We start from the raw sequence: 17,777 nt of genomic DNA on the forward strand, positions 1-17,777 counted from the left end.
TATATATATATATATATATATATATATATATATATATATATATCCATGTAAACATTTTTCTTCAAACTACTACCCCATTTAAATTAAACACTTAATTCAATAATTTAATACTATAACACAGTGCCATCCATTTAATACTTTATATCCATTATTCTATATTTTACCAGTATAGGTTTTAGCAATAAATAACTATAACTTAGAAAAACAAGCAATCGATCTGGTCCGGTCCATCTGTTGTCCCTTGTCATGAAATCCTCCTTCTTCTGCCTTCTGACAACAATGAATCCCCTGCCCAACTCCTATATTACATTTAACAAAATAGCTGATTCCCCTGATAGGTAGATACATGTTTTACATTTTTATTTTTATACGTTTGCAACAATAATTTATTTTCTTATGCTGTCCCTTAAGATCATATCCCCTTAGTCATATTGTTTTAGTTATCGTACTCACTCATTTATTTATTTATTTACTTGTCTTAATTTAATTTAGTTTAATCTAGTTTTAGTTTTACTTTGCTCTTCTACTTGCCCATAGCAGCCATGATTTTTTTATTCATTTATTTATTTATTTACTCATTTATTTATCTGATTTGTTTTTGTGTTATCTGTTAACCATCAACGAACTGGAACCGCGTCATGGTTTTCAAAAAAATAGCTGACCAATTAGGTTGCAGGACTGACCATGACCCCCCACCCCACTGCACACAAGGATTCAGGGACCTGTTAATCGAAACAATAACAAACACGAACACTGTACTTTGGTCACCACCTGGTGCCATACTCTCTTTAGTACCAGCTGCCATCCTACATATAAACTTCCACCTCCGAAACACAGACCATACTTTCAAACCCACCACAGTAAACATAATGTGTATTTATATGTAAACAAAATAAGAACCACTCCCTAAATTCACCCTTCCTAAAAAATTCCTCCTAAGAACGACTATATCCACCTATCCACCACTAGACGAAATAACATGAATCTTGGAAGGCAACACTGGAAGTCTATGACTTACTTCCTTTTCCGATACCTAATCCATCTTACTAAGTTGTACTCCTCTCACACTCTAAATTTTGCTCCTATTCTTCTTATGCCCTCTTCAATAAGAAAAATATACTGTACCTATTGGTAATTGATTCTTGTATGTATTGGCTCTCCTAACCCTCTGAAGAAGCCTAGAGGCACACTCAACATCCAAACTTTATTAACCCATCCCGACAGAATACTGAAGGGATGGAGATAGCATGGAGGATATTATGGCCTCTTGGCAAAAACGGCTTTAATGAACTGATCTTTTACTCTATTATGTATTACTAGTACATATGTGTGTAACACACAGTCTTTGCATGTGTATGTATTCTTATAATACTTCCTTATGTTTTAGAATAGATAGACATAATAGAATGACTACCGACTGATGTCATTTTTGTATCCCTCCATTTTCTTTTTTACTATATATATATATATATTCACACACATACACACATATATATACATACATACATACATGTGTGTGAGTATATATAAATATACACACACACACACACACACACACACAAATATATATATGTATGTCTGTGTGTACATACATGTACACACAACACACGTTATCCAAATACCCTACATATGTTTCCTGATAACCCATTGTGGTTGAGCATTAAAATGAACTTAGAACTGCTGGACTCCAAACAACCATAAAGGAGAAAAGCATACAGGAACTATAAGATAAACTTGTGTTTATTCTTATTTCTGAGATTATATATATATATTCAAATAAAGTACATAAAAATTACACTGTGTGTGTGTGTGTATGTGTGTATGTGTGTGTGTGCATGTGTGTGTGTGTGTGTGTGTACCACAATCAAGTTGAACCACCACTGCCACAACTACCACAATCCTCCCTCCCCCACACAACACACACCACCACCACCATTTTAGGTTTACACACTTTTCTCTGTTGAGAGATTTCCCTAGCTCACACTGTTCCTACTAATCTCTCCTCCTCCTCTCTCTCTCTATCTCTCTCTCTCTCTCTCCTTCTCTTAGTTAGTTCCTACTAATCTCTCCTTCTCTGCAATTATAGCACATGATCTTTTGCTTCTCAACTAATTGTGTATGTTGGCATACAGCTGTGCATGAATTAGCTTGTGTGTGACTGTGTGAGGGAGGGGGATGCACTGTGTATGTGTGTGTGTGTGCGCGCACACACACAGGTGCCCAAGAGTATTTGCAAGAACATGATATAACAATTGGATTTTTGCTATTTCTATTTTATATATTGCAGTGGCTTATTTAGAGGAGGAAAGTTGGTGCATCTGACATTTTTTTTCAGCACTTTCAAAACTGATGGAGAGGGGCAAGGAAAAAAATAAATAAATAATAACTCCCCCCCCCCCCCCAAAAAAAAAACACAACAGTAAAAATAGCTGGCTGTAGTAATAAAAGACAGAACACCAAGATACTAAGTTATACTCACACAACAGACCTGGACTTGGTCAGAATAACTACAACAGAACAGATTCTATTAACACCACCAAAGAGTTAGATGCTGCTGCTAAACACTGTATCAGATTAAATCTGCAGCCTAAAGGGTAAGCAATAAACATTAGAAGAAAGAGCAAGAGATATAAAAAGAAGGTACAACACCTTGGGCAAGAGCCTTTAACTGTAATACCAAACTGACAAATGCCTTCCTTTGTTTAACATTTGTTTTGGCAAACATGCATGGGCTTGGACAAATATATTATTTGTGACACTGCTTTAGTGCTAGATGCCCTTCTTAACATTAACCTTTACCTGTTTTTCTTGTAAGGGATCACTTATTTCACATGACTTGAAAGACATAAGTGGCTGGATGATTTGTTGACAGGGGAAACTGATACCACCACCACCTGCTGCATATCTATATGACCAATTAAACACATAAAAAACAATCACACACATACACATATCTACACACACACACACACACACACACACACATACATAGACAAGCTGAAGATTTATGCTAAAAGTGTTAACAATGCCAAAAAAACAACTGGAATTAATAACAACATTTTCAGCTGATATAGGCATGGAATTTGGCCAAAAGAAATGTTCATATTTGGTTATAGAACGAGGAAAGTCAGTCCCTTAAACCCAAAACCTATGCATCGACTGTCACTCTATCTCCCTATTTCACACAAAGAATGCTAAAAGTACCTAGGCATAGACAAAAATGTATCATATGAAGGCACTGTGAATAAAGATAGAGTGACCCGAGAATATTACACCAGACTTAGGAAAATATGGCAGTCAGAACTCTCCTCTAACAACAAAACAATATCCCACAATGCATTTCCAGTACCAGTGCTAATCCCAACATTTGAGATACTTGATTGGTCTGTAGAGGAAATCCACTCCATAGGTATCAAAACCTGCAAAATCCTGACAACAACTGGGAACTTCCACAGAAACAGTGATGTTGACAGGCTCTACCTAAGAAGAAGTGAAGGTGGTAGAGGCCTTTGAATGCCATATGATATCACTCAGGCAGCAGCTGCTGAACAACAGCAGCAAAAATAAAGTATGACAGCGGGATGGAAGATTCAAAACAAATACTAATATTAAAACAGCACAAGAACTGAGCAGCAGATGGAACATTTAAGTGCTGCTTTTTCAGTTATACATGCTTCACATCCAAATTGATAATTTTAATGCCCCACGATTGTTCGCATTGCTCTCTGATAAAAGTCAAGACACATATAGTAGACTTTTTGTCAAAATAAATGAATGAGGGACCTGATAATATAATTATCGATTTTGAAAAAGTAGCCCATAACGGATTTCTGGAATCCTGGGTCATATTTGGCATGTTGCTTGTTTCATTTAGGACAAAATGTGTACAAGCATGTTTTACAAGAAAGACTAAAATGCAGATATCACGAAGATGACAGTTTTAGTCTAAAAATGCAGTGTTTTGTTGCCCTTGCTTTCTTGCCGGTTGATGATATTGTAGATGGATATGAACAACTTGTAGATGATGATTATATTCACAGTCAATGGTATCCTATTTTGAAAATACTCATATAGGACCACCGAGAAGAAGAGGAGGCGACACCTTGAGTCTCCATTTCCACCACCTATATAGAATGCCTGGGATCAATGTATGATGGGGATTCCTCATACTACAAATAGTTTAGAAGCCTACCACAGCATGCTGAAAAACACAGTAAATATTAGTCATCCAAGTATTTGGAAACTTATTGATGTGATTAAATGTGAGGACAGGTTTGCCAGTACCAAATTGCAGAAGTTTATGCAAATACTAAGATATGAACCTACATATAAAAAATGTCATGGAAAAATATGATCCAAGCCAAAAAATTATTCATAGCTGTAGCCAGTTCCCCCTGACTGGCTCCCATGCAAGTGGCACATAAAAAGCACCATCCAAACGTGGTCGATGCTAGTGCTCTCTGACTGGCACCTGTGCCGGTCGCTTGTAAAAAGCACCATCTGAACATGATTGATGCCAGGCCTGCCTGACTGGCTCCTGTGGCAGTGGCACGTAAAAAGCACCCACTACACTCTTGGAGTGGTTGTTGTTAGGAAGGGTATCCAGCTGTAGAAACATTGCTAGATCAGATTGGAGCCTGGTGCAGCTGCTGCCTCTCCAGACCTCAGTCAAACTGTCCAACTCATGCCAGCATGGAAAATGGGCGTTAAACGATGATGATGATGATGAATTACACACAATCTTAAATTTTAAGAAAAAATAAATATGCAATACAGCAAACCTTAAAATAATTTTTAATTCAGATATTCATTCTTCCATTTTCCCTATGATCTCAATGGATTTACCTGGGGATGAATTGATCAACAACAAATTGACTGGAGACAAATTAAATGAGGACAAATTGCCATTGACAAGTTGACTGGACACTGTTTCCAAGCAAGGTAATATTTTCTCCTAGTCTTTCAAACAAGAACAAATCAATGTCAGCACATGTTTTCAGAGATTACAAATAAAACAGTGTTTTAGTATTGTCTACATTCAGCACAAGATGTATAGGCAAGGAGATACAAAAGCACACAGACACAAAACAGTTTTCTTTCAGTTTCTATCTACCAAATTCACTCAATAGATTTGGTCAGCCTGGGGTGCTGTACAGCAGGACTGAACCTAAAACCGTATGGCTGTAACCCTTTTTAATAGAGGTTTATAGCCAGAAATTTGAGGAAGAGAACACTGGATTATATCAATTCACAATACTTGTTTAGTACTTTATTCTGTCAACCCAAAAGATATAAAAAAAAGGTGATGTAAGGTAAATTTTACAAGTGTTTATTAACTAAAAGCACATACTTGTAATTTTACTGCATATCTATAAATGTACAAATATACAAGGCGTGGTGATAAGAAGTTTGCTTCCCAACCACATGGTTCCAGGTTGAGTCCCACTGCATGACACTTTGGACAAGTATCTTCTGCTATAGCCTCAGATTGATCAAAGCCTTGTAAGTGAATTTGATAGACAGAAACTGAAAAAATAGCATTGTGTGTGTGCGTGTGTGTCGGCATTTGTGCCCCGTCACCACCTGTCAACTGGTGTTAGTGTGTTTACATTCCCGTAACTTACTAGTTTGACAAAAGAGACTGATAAAGTATCAAGCTTAAAAAAAATAAGTACTGGGGTCAATTTGTTCAACTGAAAACACTTCTTTACTGAAAGCAGTAAAAGATACATATATACACATATGTATGTATAGATACACACATATATGGATACATTTTTTTTTCTTGAGCCCTAAGACTCACCAAGCTGGTTACCCAGTCACTATGATGTATAAGTGAACAACCAAAATTACAACATTCCCACTTGAGACACTGATTTATCGGAGGCTACAAAGCCAGTAATTTTGAGGGGAGGGGACAAGTTGACTACACTGAACCCCAGTACTTGATGGTACCTTATAGATACCCCCTCCCAAAAGAAATGAAAGGCAAAGTTGACTTTGGCAGGATTTGAACTCAGAACATAAAGAACCAGATGAAATGCCACTAAGCATTTTATCCAACATGCTGGTTCTACCAGTTTGCTGCCATATACACACATAGACATAAGAACAAAATATTTATTACATAAACTTTAAATATAATGATAACTAACTCATCTAAAATTGAATCAAGCCATGTTCTGTGCAGCAGACTGTCAATCCATGATTTAGGAATGGCATCAAGGCCCATTTTACATCCAAGAACAGCTCCAGCTGCAGCAGCATTAGCATCAGCATCTCCTCCCTGAAATCAATAGAGAATAACATTTCTCATACATTTCAAAAGTCAGCCATTGTAAATATTTGGGACAGAGTTTTTTTAGGATAACTATAACCAGCTGGTATTAAGTAGAGGATAAAAAACTTTGAATAAACTGTATAAATATCTTTTTGTAAATATCTCAAACGTTTATGTATATGACTGTTATTCCATTTAGGGCTTTAACTCCTTCAATACCGAACCACCTGAGACTACCACTGGTTTTGCCACAAAATTCTTTCATTTTAAACTGTTCACATTAGAGTGAAGAGCTTTCATCATAATTTAATAATGAGTGCTCCTCTGAAATTTTATCAAGCAGGTAATCATGCTAGGATTATGTGTTGGGAAAAAGCACTGAAGAGGCTCAAGAGAGAAAGCTTGTTGAATACCAAGAGCTAGTAGAACAATGCAGAGCTGAGGCTGGTAGGATTACTGCAAGCCAATTGAAGTGGATTGCATGGGGTTTGTGGGGTAATCATTCTACGGAGCACTAATTGGGCTTGGAATCATTAATGCAGCAAAAAGGTGGGGGAAATCTTGAAACCTTTGTGAAACAGTTTTTTAAATTTATGTTCTAAGCAACAATTTAATGAAAAGAAGCTAACCTTTTCATTAAATCCCACCAAATTATTATTTCCTCCAAGTCATTTGAAACAGAGGTAATATATATCATTAAATATGTGGTCAAGAAAAGGTAAAATTCAAAAATCAATGATTGGATTTCTTTACCAACATATAGACTGTACCTGTAGCATGTACACAAACAATGGTACAGTTTCCATGCTTAATTAGTATTTATTTACTGACTCAGCATACAAAAGGAGAGAAACAGAGAGAGGTGGAGAACAAGGTAGAGAAAGTAGACAGATTTGAAACATTCAATCAAATGTTGGCATGCTTACTTCCATTACTATCTCTTGTAGTGCTTTACGGAAGTCTTTCTGCTTCAGTGCCCACATGGCAACACCAACTGTTTTAAAAATATACCGAGTTTTGCCAGGTTCATTTAATTGTAGTTGTTTCAAAGATGAGTTGTACATGTAAGATTGCAACTCACGAACCTAGAGAAAACATTAAAACACAAATTAAACAGCAGAATATAAAGTGTTAAACATAAAACATATTTTTCCAAGTTAGAATTAATCACATAAATTCTTGTTTGCTGATAGAAAAGTATGTTTTTTGACAATATCATACAATGATAGAGAGAATGAATGTTGAGAAGAGCAAGAAATATGAAGAGAAATGAATTCATGATTTTCGAATCAATAATCCAGTATCTAAATCACATAAAACCCATGTATTTATGATAGAGTGCCATTGTAACAGTGAAATTCAAAGCAAATGAATTGTATATATTGGGTAGAAATATACCCTTTGGATTGAAAAAAAAAATCAAAGGCTGCCAAAATAGAATTACTTCATATTTTCTCTCAAAGTTTCTAACTTCATATGATGCCAACATCTGAATTGGTTTTATTATGAAGACTACACAATGTTGTTTGAAGGAAGATTTAGTTGCTTGTATAGAATTTATATAAAAGTTCCTTTGCTAGTTTCTTTCGTTTTATAGTTGTAAATTTTATTATTCTACATAGAAATTACATTTCTATGTTTCTAAAATGTAGCATTAATACATTGATAGGGGTTAGCTTCTCTCATCTGTTCACAATTACCATTTACACACTCTTTTGATCAGTATATTTCATCTTATGTAGCCATTTAGAAACATAAAAAAAAGCACTCAATATATATATTGGGCTGCAATAAATATTTTGTGACTTCAGTTATAACCCATGAAAGATTAAAGAAGAAACACTTGAGATTAGAACCATTTGTCTGTCTCTTTTAATTAAAGCCCAAAACTATAAAAACCATCAAACCAACAATGAAAAAATAACATCAACAACAAAACCTGGAAATATAACTTTAAACCAAACAAGACAATGGCACTTCTTGTAAGTTGGATTTCTAGATCAGCTCCAAGGAGTTATATTTGTATTACTGGTGCTGAGGAAGTGAATTGGAAAAGTTGTTGGAGTATCAAATAGAATGCAATGTGATATTTATTCTGATCATTTGCGTTTTGAATTTAAATCCCAACAAGGTCAATTTTGTCTTCCATGTTTTTAGGATCAATAAATAAAGTACCATCCGATAACTGGTGCAAATCTCTGTCTCCCCAGCAGTCACATCCAGGATGCTCTAGTGGGTCCAGAGTTGGAGGGTCCAGAGTTGGAGGGTCCAGAGTTGGAGGGTCCAGAGTTGGAGGGCCCAGAGCATGTCTGTGTCAGTTCATGACTATGTATACACCTTAATAAGCAAAAGCATGCTACTAAGTCATCCTGAGCTACAAGTGATGGCCAAAATATTTAGCTTATTACTCATGCTAAACTGAATAGAACAGTACACACACCCAAAACTGGAGCAGTTACATAATGAGAAAGAATCCAAAGTTTAGAAAAGAAAATAAATTTAACAAACCTCTGCATCAAGGGAGAGTAATTTTGATGCATAATCGAAAACATCAGAGATGATGGCATTAATATTATATTCTCCAGACTTTTTCAGATGTTTTGGATCTCGCTGAATCAACATGGCTAATGTTACCGACAGAGCAACACCTCCTGCTTGACACCTAGGGTAGAAGAAAACTGCAGGTAAATATTTACTAAAAACTGATAGCAGTAGTAGAGAAATCATCATCATTGCTTCAATATCTACTTTTCGATGCTTACATAGATCAGATAGAGTTTACCAAGTTAGATGTTCTTAGGCAGGATGCTCTTCCTGTCATCAATGCTTACCTGTTTCCAAGCAAGGTAATACTTCACCATGTTTTTGTAGAAAATTGAAAATGAATGACCTTCATTTACAACAATCATATGTTGTCTAAACATCACAGATGTCACACACATAAAACAGTGTCTGTCTACCAAATCTACTCACAAAGCTTTAATCAGCCTGGAGTCTATAGTAGTAGACACTTGCCCATGATATCACACAGTGAGACTAAACCTATGTGGTTTGGAAGTGAACTTCAAAACAAATAAGACTGGGACAACAGTTGTGCCAAATGTATTTTGATGGATGTTATAAATACACTTTTCTATGCTGAATCTAAATAAGTAATCAAGTTTTCTCTATCAGGTTTAGATTTCTAGTGATAATATGTTTGTTTTACATTATTTAGCTGAATGACTGAATAAAAAAAACAATATATTAACATAAATGTGATTAAAATTTTTAATAGTAATATAGACATATTAATTTTTATGTACAATTAGTACAATTTATTACTTTAATTTTTTGCTTGTTTCAGTCATTAAACTGCAGCCATGCTGGGGCAACTCCTTGAAGAATTTTAGTTGAATGAATTGACCCCAGAACATTATTTTAAAGTCTAGTACTTATTCTATTGGTGTCTTTTGCCAAACTGCTAAGTTACAGGGACATAAACACACCAACACTGGTTGTCAAGCAGCTGTGGGAAGACAAACAGACGTACACACACATATATATGTGATGGCTTCCTTCAGTTTCTGTTTATCAAATCCATTCACAAGGCTTAGGTCAGCCCGAGGCCATAGTAGAAGACACTTGCCCAGGGTGCCACACAGTGGGACTGAACCCAGGACTATGTGGCTGGGAAACAGTCTTCTTACCACACAGCGACTCCTGGGTAGAAAGTTGAAATATATTTAGACCTATTCAGACACAGCCTAATGTATGTGCATAACAGCACCAACTCACTCTCTTTGTAAAAGCCAGTGTTAACAGCAGGTGTGTCTGCCTCTCATTGATTTTACACCAGAATTTTGTTCAGGGAGATGTTTAGTCATGCCATGGAACTGTCTGAATTATCATAATTCCTATCTGCTATGTATGTGATGATCTAACTTTAAAACAATAAAAATTAATACAACACAAACATATATTTGTCAAATGTAACAATCATCATCATCATCATCATCATCATCATTTAGCATCCATTTTCCATGCTGCTACCAGGACAATATGAGAATGGTCTCCTCATGTTAACAAGTCTACTAACAGGATGACTAACCAGTTCACATCACATGCCATTTGATATTCTAATGATTTGGAAGGAACCTAAAAATCACACAATAGAAGAACAGGCCTGAGCATACATCATTTGTTCCAAGGAAGAAAAATGTTTTGAAAGGTTCACTTGCTGACCTGAGAAAAGGTTCCTCCCTTCTTTACACATCAAGCAACTTATGAAAAACTTTGTTAAAGCAATGGATTAATTACAAACTGGTTTCAAAAACTTGAAAAACAATTGTTCTCAGATCAATGATGCAAAGATTTAAGAAGGCATTTTTGTAAACCCTCATATTAATGAATTGTTAAGAGATGCAAGTTAAATGAAGTTGAGAAATCTGTGTGAAGTTTCAAAAAGAGTCTGAACTTTTTAGGAAGTCATAAGTCAAAAATTATTCAGAAATAATGTAACCTATGTCACATAAGTCATAACAATGTGTCAAACTTTTTTTCTGGAAAAACTCAGGCAATGAACATGGCAAGAATTTTCATCAGGATATTTCAACTATTGAAATGTGTTACCATGACAACTGGAGTGCCCAGTATGTTTGCTGGCAAATGATGGACTTTAAAAGGAGATATGTCTGAAGCAAAACACAGTAGAAAATCAAATGGAGATACTTTTTAAACTACATGTATGTGTTTTTGACATTAAGTTTTGTACAGATCTTCAAAAATTAAGTTGCTTGCCACACAATAGCCTGACTAGACAGAGACATGTTACAAACTTATTTGAATTCAGCACCTAAAACTATTAAAAGAATCATATTTTCACAAACCCTTTTTTCTCTCTCTTTTTTTTTTTTGTTCCCCAATTCTATAGTCTATTTCATTCAAATACTTATAGACCAAACATAAACACATCCATGCAATGTGCTTGCATGTATACATATATGTACATATACTCAGATAAATGAAGATAAAGTCTGTTCCAAAGCATGCCAAATGTAAGAAAATAATATGATGATAAGTAGAACAATAACAAAAACGAGCGATAAATCATTTTAAAATTGCTCAAGAAAGAGAAACAGTATGATAAGTTTTTATTCATTTATCAATTTCAAATGGAAGAGTCTCAATGGCCAAATGAATGAAGAGTTTCCTTTTAGTTTTATGAGTTCATATCCTGTTTGTGTTCAACACTGGATTTTTGACAATCTCAGTCTATTTGAGTACAGATTAGCGATGAACACAAAGCTGTTTTAACAACATATATTAAATTAGAAAGTGGCACATAAAAGCACCTACTACACTCTCAGAGTGGTTAGCATTAGGAAGGGCATCCAGCTGTAGAAACTCTGCCAAATCAGATTGGAGCCTGGTGTAGCCATCTGGTTTCACCAGTCCTCAGTCAAATCGTCCAACCCATGCTAGCATGGAAAGCGGACGTTAAACGACGATGATGATGATGATGATGAAAGTAATGAGCAGTCAGATAGGTTATATATATTTGAGATGAAGTTATGTCAAACCAGCTTTTAGCTTTGATGCAGACAAATACATAACCAAAACCCCAGGACGTATGACAAATATATATAGCATACAAAGAACAGCGCAGCTAGGAACCAAACACAGCCTACATAGATCACTTTCAATACAGTAAAAATAATAACAAAACAAACTGTAGCAGACAGAACTATGCTCACCATTGCAAGGAAAGCATGCAATAAAAATAAGACAACTGAGTAGAAGTATTAAGTTCAAATTTTGACACAAAGCCAGCAATTTTGGGAGAGGTAAGTCAATTACATCAACCCCAGAGCTCAACTGGTACTTATTTTATCGACCCTGAAAGAATGAAAGGCAAAGCCAACCTTGGCGGAATTTGAACTCAGAATATAAAGAAATGGATGAAATGCCGCTAAGCATTTTGTTTGGCATGCTAACAATTCTACTAGCTCACTGCCTTAATAATAACAATAATAATCCTTTCTGTGATAGGCACATGGCTTGAAATTTGGCAGGAGCTAATCAGTTACATCAACCCCAGCACTTGACTGATACTATATTTTATCAACCCTGAAGGGATGAAAAGAAAAGTTGACCTTGGCAGAATTTGAATCCAGAATGTAAAGACAGATGAAATGCCGCTAAGCATTTTGTTTGATGTGCAAATAATTCTGCCAGCTCACTACCTTAGTAATAATACTGGTTTCAAATTTTGTCACAAGGCCAGTAATTTTGGGGGTGGGGGTAAGTTGATTATGTCAACTCCAGTACCCAACTGGTACTTATTTTATCGACCCCAAAAGGATGACAGGCAAAGTCAACCTCATCAGAAAATAACAATAATGCAACATTAATAATTAAATGTCTAAAATTTATTTTTACCTTGAATCTGGTATTAAAATATCACATACAAGTAACGTGTTCTTGATAACTTTTCCAAGAATATTGTAATAATGAATTCCAAGAATAGGAGAAAATGCTAAAATTGCATTACTGGCTACATAATTGCCTTTCATTCGCCACACTATTTCTGCTGCCTGTATTCAAGAAAGAAAAGAAAATAAAACTAATAAAAATTATACAAGTAGTCAATGGTTTCTGATTTAGGCACAAGGCTAGCAACTTTGAGGGAAGTGGGGTTAGTCAATATTATCAACTCCAGTATTTGACTGGTACTTTATTTTACTGACTCCAGAGGGATGAAAGGCAGAGTTGGCCCAAATGGGATTTGAACTCAGAACATAAAGAGTTAGAAGAGATACAGTCAAGCATTTCTTTCACTGCTCTAATAATTCTGCCAGTTAACTGTCCTATTATATGGTAATTAATGAAAATAAAATAAATTTTAAGAGAAAAGTGGAGGAGAAAATTGAAAAACTGGAAAGAAAATAGATTGTTACTTCAAATGTTGTTACTTCAAATTTTTTTCTAGACACACAAATAGTACGATGAAGATTAGAAAAAAAGGGGGTTGTGTGTTGGAGTAATGAGATTGTTGCATAGGTCCAGACATCCCTTATTATTCTACAAGCATAGTATGGTGAGGAAGAGAGATCCACCACCACCCTTAGTCACACTGACAGCATAGCACAGTGAGAATAAAAATACTGATTAATGTTGAATCTATTCAACAGGAAAAGTTTAACAATTTTTTAATTTGTGGATTCTATATGAGTTTGTCAAAAGGAAGTGAGGTTCTAGAGCAGGATGTACATACTTAACATTATGTCCTATCTTAAAACTGCATCAATTTCTGAATTGATGTCAAGATGAGGAACCTAAGTCATATACAGTAATATGCCTTATCCAAAGACATAATTTAGTGCCAGTGGAGAATTTTGAAACCAAAACCTGTGGTCTGTGAACTCAGCCATATTAACTTACATTTTAACAGAAAATGATGTAACAATTTGTCTCTGAAAAGCATGGACTGTTCTTGATGGCATTAGCAATATCTGAAAGTCATCTTTCCAAGATGATCTAAAGAAAAGTTACTTCTCAGCCCCAGTAGAATCAGTACTATTGGATGGATCCCTTGGTTGGACACTCACTAAAGACCTCAAGGTAAGATTAAATGGGTTATATTTCCACATTATAGGCTATTCTGAAAACTAGCAGGGAAAGCATTCATACAAACAGGGACTTCTTGCAATCACTGATATTATTAGAGAGGCACATGTATTTTGTAGGACATTGATTCAAGAAAAATCTGATTGTGATACACATCTATGAACACCTCAACATGGATATGCATAAGTTAGCTATCCAACAAAAACTTTCATCAATTAGCTTTGTATGGACATAGAATGTTACTCTGTTGACTACCTGACACTGAACAGAACTGTGATAGAGTGGTGGTGGTGGTGGTAGAGGAGGGGGAGTTTTCAAGTTGGGTGAATCCAAGCAAGCTTGACCAGATGATTAAATGAAAGGAAAGAAAAAGAAAAGGAAAAAAATAAATGAGTTAATGAACAAAAATTGAATTACATTAACTTACTTTTTCTGGTTGTTCTGAAAATTGCGGGTGATTGATCACAGACTTGAAATGAGGACAAAGACCTTTTGCCACTTTGTCTCCTAATTCAGGGAACCCAGATTCTGACCATTCCATCATCATCTTAGCAAAATTAACAGAAGGAATCTAAAAGGAGTAAAGAAACAAAAACAAATGTGAATGTAAATTCTACCTCATGTTTTCCACTAAATTGAAGAACATAAACATTTCATTGCTTATAATAAAAACCAAACACTATTTTTTTTATCAAAGAAAGCCTCATATTATGCACTCCAACTACATATTACAAGTCAAAATCACTAAAACACCATACAGAGCACTTGTGGGATGATTACAGCTGTATGGTTTACCAAATAATAAGCTTCTACCATCATTATTTCCATGCGAGCATGAATTGGACAGTTCTGGCAAGCCAGAAGACTGCACCAAGCTCAACTGTCTGTTTTGGTATGATTTCTACTGCTGGATGCCCTTCATAATGCCTACAACTTTACAGAGTTTACTGGGTGCAGTATATTTAGTTAGTAATCAGGAGCAGTATAGAGACTGCTCTTCCTTCTTTCCCCCCAACTATCTATACTGCTCCTGACTACTAATTAAATATAAACACTTCATCTAAATGTAAAATTTGTGTCATTTAATTTCTCTGAAAAATTTCTAATAGGAATTTCCTTATATGGCTACCTAACATGTAAAACTGTAATTCTTATTAGCAAATGAAACATGCGTAATGGTGAGCTTGGTGCAGTCTTCTGACTTGCCAGAACTGTCAATTCATATCAGTAATTTTTTCAATTTCCTGTTTTGTTATACAATAAATCTGAAAATAATATTTCCATAATTTTTAACTTTGATATGTACTTTGCACATACACAGTAACAACTTATTGGATTGTAATAATGGAATAAGCAGATGTGCTTCAAGAGAAAACAGCTGGAATTTTACCCTATCAACCTATAGTGTGTGTGTGTGTCATCATCACTGTTTTTATGTTCACTTTTCCATGTTCACATGGCTTAGACAGAAATTTGTTGAGGTGGATTTTTCTATTGCTATATGCCCTTCCTGTCACCAACCCTCACCTATTTCCAAGTAATGACCAGATATATTTCCGCAGAGGACTGAGGATGGACAAAAACCACTTGCATGATGGTGGCATTTGTTTACAACTCACACATAATTTCAAGGCAAGGAGAGTGACACATAAATATATATGTATGTATGACAGGCTTCTTTCAGCTTCTGTCTACCAAATCCACTCATAAGATGTTGATTGATCTGAGGCAATAGCAGAAGACACCTGTCCAAGGTGTCACACACCAGGACTGAAACTAAAGTCATGTGGCTAAGAAGGAAACTTCTTCGCCACACAGCCACTCCTACACCTATCAAATACATACCGTAAAAACCCATGTAATTTATGCACTTTTTCGCAAAAATAAAAATGAACTTTAGGAGTGCATAAATTATGTGAGTAGATCATTTCCAGAATTCTTTTGAAATTTATTTTGTTGAAAAGAGATGTACAAAACGTAAACATTCATACTGGAAGTTGACTCACTTAATGTCAGAATAGGTTTTTACAGAAAAAAATAATGGCTTAAATGTAATGAAGTTAACTTTTATTTATGCTGGACTGTATAATGCTTACTTTTTCTGTATAAATTTACTAAAACCATTAAATGGTTAACTACTTTTTGAAGTCTGGCATTCATACTGGTAAACACGGTCTGGGCCATATTTTACACTGCTTGGAGTTTCTACCTATCGCAACAGAGCACCATGGACATACATAATGATATGGATACTTCTAACTGAAAAAAATGTAATGATATGGATAATCTTGATTGTATGTTTTTATTTTTGTCTGTTTATCACTAGGCACAGTTTTAAGTTTGTCATACTGCTCACACCAATTTTGAACACTGGCTTCATTAACATTAAAATACCTTCTGGCAGCTCTATTATCACTTTCAAATGCATATTCAACATATTTAATTTCTCCTTCGCAGTAAATGATTCATAAGTTCTGCCCATACTGAGAGTAATGGTAATGACAAATTTTTAAGTTTGCTTAAAATTTTATAAGTGTGAAAGAGATTAAAAATTCGATACTCAAAGGTTCTGACAAGAATAGGAGGAAAAGAATTCTGTTTACATAATCAGTTTGATTCGTCACCCTCCTCTGTCGGTTGGTAATTAAACTTAATTTGCAACACCTGTGCAGATTTATCAGCTTTGTTTTTGTTAGTAATTCTTATCAACAACTTTTCCTGTGATTGTGATTTGAGAAGACATACAGCAGTATGCTAAAGATTGGACATAATCTCTATTGGGCAAGAAATATAAAATAAAGTTTATTATAAACAACACAAACATTTTGTATTTTAATAGCTTTCAATGTGATACCTGTTAAACAGAAATCATTTTTATTTATTGAAAATTTAATAAAATCTTATCATAAGTGAAATTAGGCTAAATACAACTAAGTTGAAAACTTTTTTCTCTTGGCTATATCGGCAATTCTGAAAACTTTTGGGTGCGAATTTTACATGAGTAGAAACTTTTTTTAACAAATTTTATCCTGAAAATCACCTGCGTAAATTACACAGGTGCACAAATTACATGGGTTTTTACAGTATATGGTAAAACAAGGCCTAGAAGGTTGAAAAATCATTTCTATACATAGTGGTAATCTATAAAAAATTATAACTCCATATGCTTCTCTAGATTATGCCTGCAATAGGAGTTAAAATCAAGAGTTGAAAGACACCTATTTTACAACTACTGATTATTACAAAACTAAGTTGTTCAACGCTAAAAAGAAGTATCCACTTGACAGAACAAGTCAAACTACACCTTATACTCTTTTTAAGGGGTATAAGGTGTGATTTGACTGGGCTCATTTGGGAGTCAAACATGGGCAGACAGAGCTTAGTACCATTTATGAAATTTAAATAATTTCATTGTCTTAGAACTTACCCAATTAACCACCAACTCAGATATGATGACTTTGCTATATATCAAAATAAAAATAACAGATAAATAGTGACAGTGCACATTAGTCATTTAATGGATGGTCCTAGTAGTATATCAATTTTTTTATATGGGAAGTGGTTGCAAGACCCTTGGTCAACCCTTTCCCTTTTCTTTGGAAAGGAACACTGTGAGTGGCCTCTCACAACATTTTCTCAACGTGTAGCCTAGTTAACTCAGAGGGAGAGAGGCAGACAGAGAAAAGAAAAGAATCAACCCCAGCACTTGACTGGCAATAAATTAATTTGTTCACCCAAAAGAAGATAAAGCAAGTTTGACTCCAATGGAATTTGAACAAGGAGGCAGAACAAATACTACAAGGTATTCTATCTGACTCAGCCAATTTGCTTTCTGTGTGTGTGTGTGTGTGTGTTTGTGTGCGTGCGTGTGCGTGCGTGTGTGCGTGTG

At 35.1% G+C, this 17,777-nt stretch overlaps 1 protein-coding gene across 1 annotated transcript in view; it reads right to left on the reverse strand.

Annotated features, from left to right (window-relative positions):
- The window catches only part of LOC106880147 (ADP-ribosylarginine hydrolase Tri1), a 67,334-nt gene that overhangs the window by 9,292 nt on the left and 40,265 nt on the right, over positions 1 to 17,777 (reverse strand). Inside the window, exons 4-9 of the mRNA XM_052970960.1 lie at positions 14,316 to 14,459; positions 12,701 to 12,855; positions 8,789 to 8,942; positions 7,207 to 7,365; positions 6,156 to 6,286; positions 2,480 to 2,507 (exon numbers count right to left, since the gene is read on the reverse strand). Coding sequence (XP_052826920.1) covers positions 2,480 to 2,507; positions 6,156 to 6,286; positions 7,207 to 7,365; positions 8,789 to 8,942; positions 12,701 to 12,855; positions 14,316 to 14,459 — 771 coding nt within the window. The remainder of the gene's footprint in view (positions 1 to 2,479; positions 2,508 to 6,155; positions 6,287 to 7,206; positions 7,366 to 8,788; positions 8,943 to 12,700; positions 12,856 to 14,315; positions 14,460 to 17,777) is intronic.

The sequence above is a fragment of the Octopus bimaculoides genome, chromosome 10, assembly GCF_001194135.2.
Source record: "Octopus bimaculoides isolate UCB-OBI-ISO-001 chromosome 10, ASM119413v2, whole genome shotgun sequence".
Lineage (NCBI taxonomy): Eukaryota > Metazoa > Mollusca > Cephalopoda > Octopoda > Octopodidae > Octopus > Octopus bimaculoides.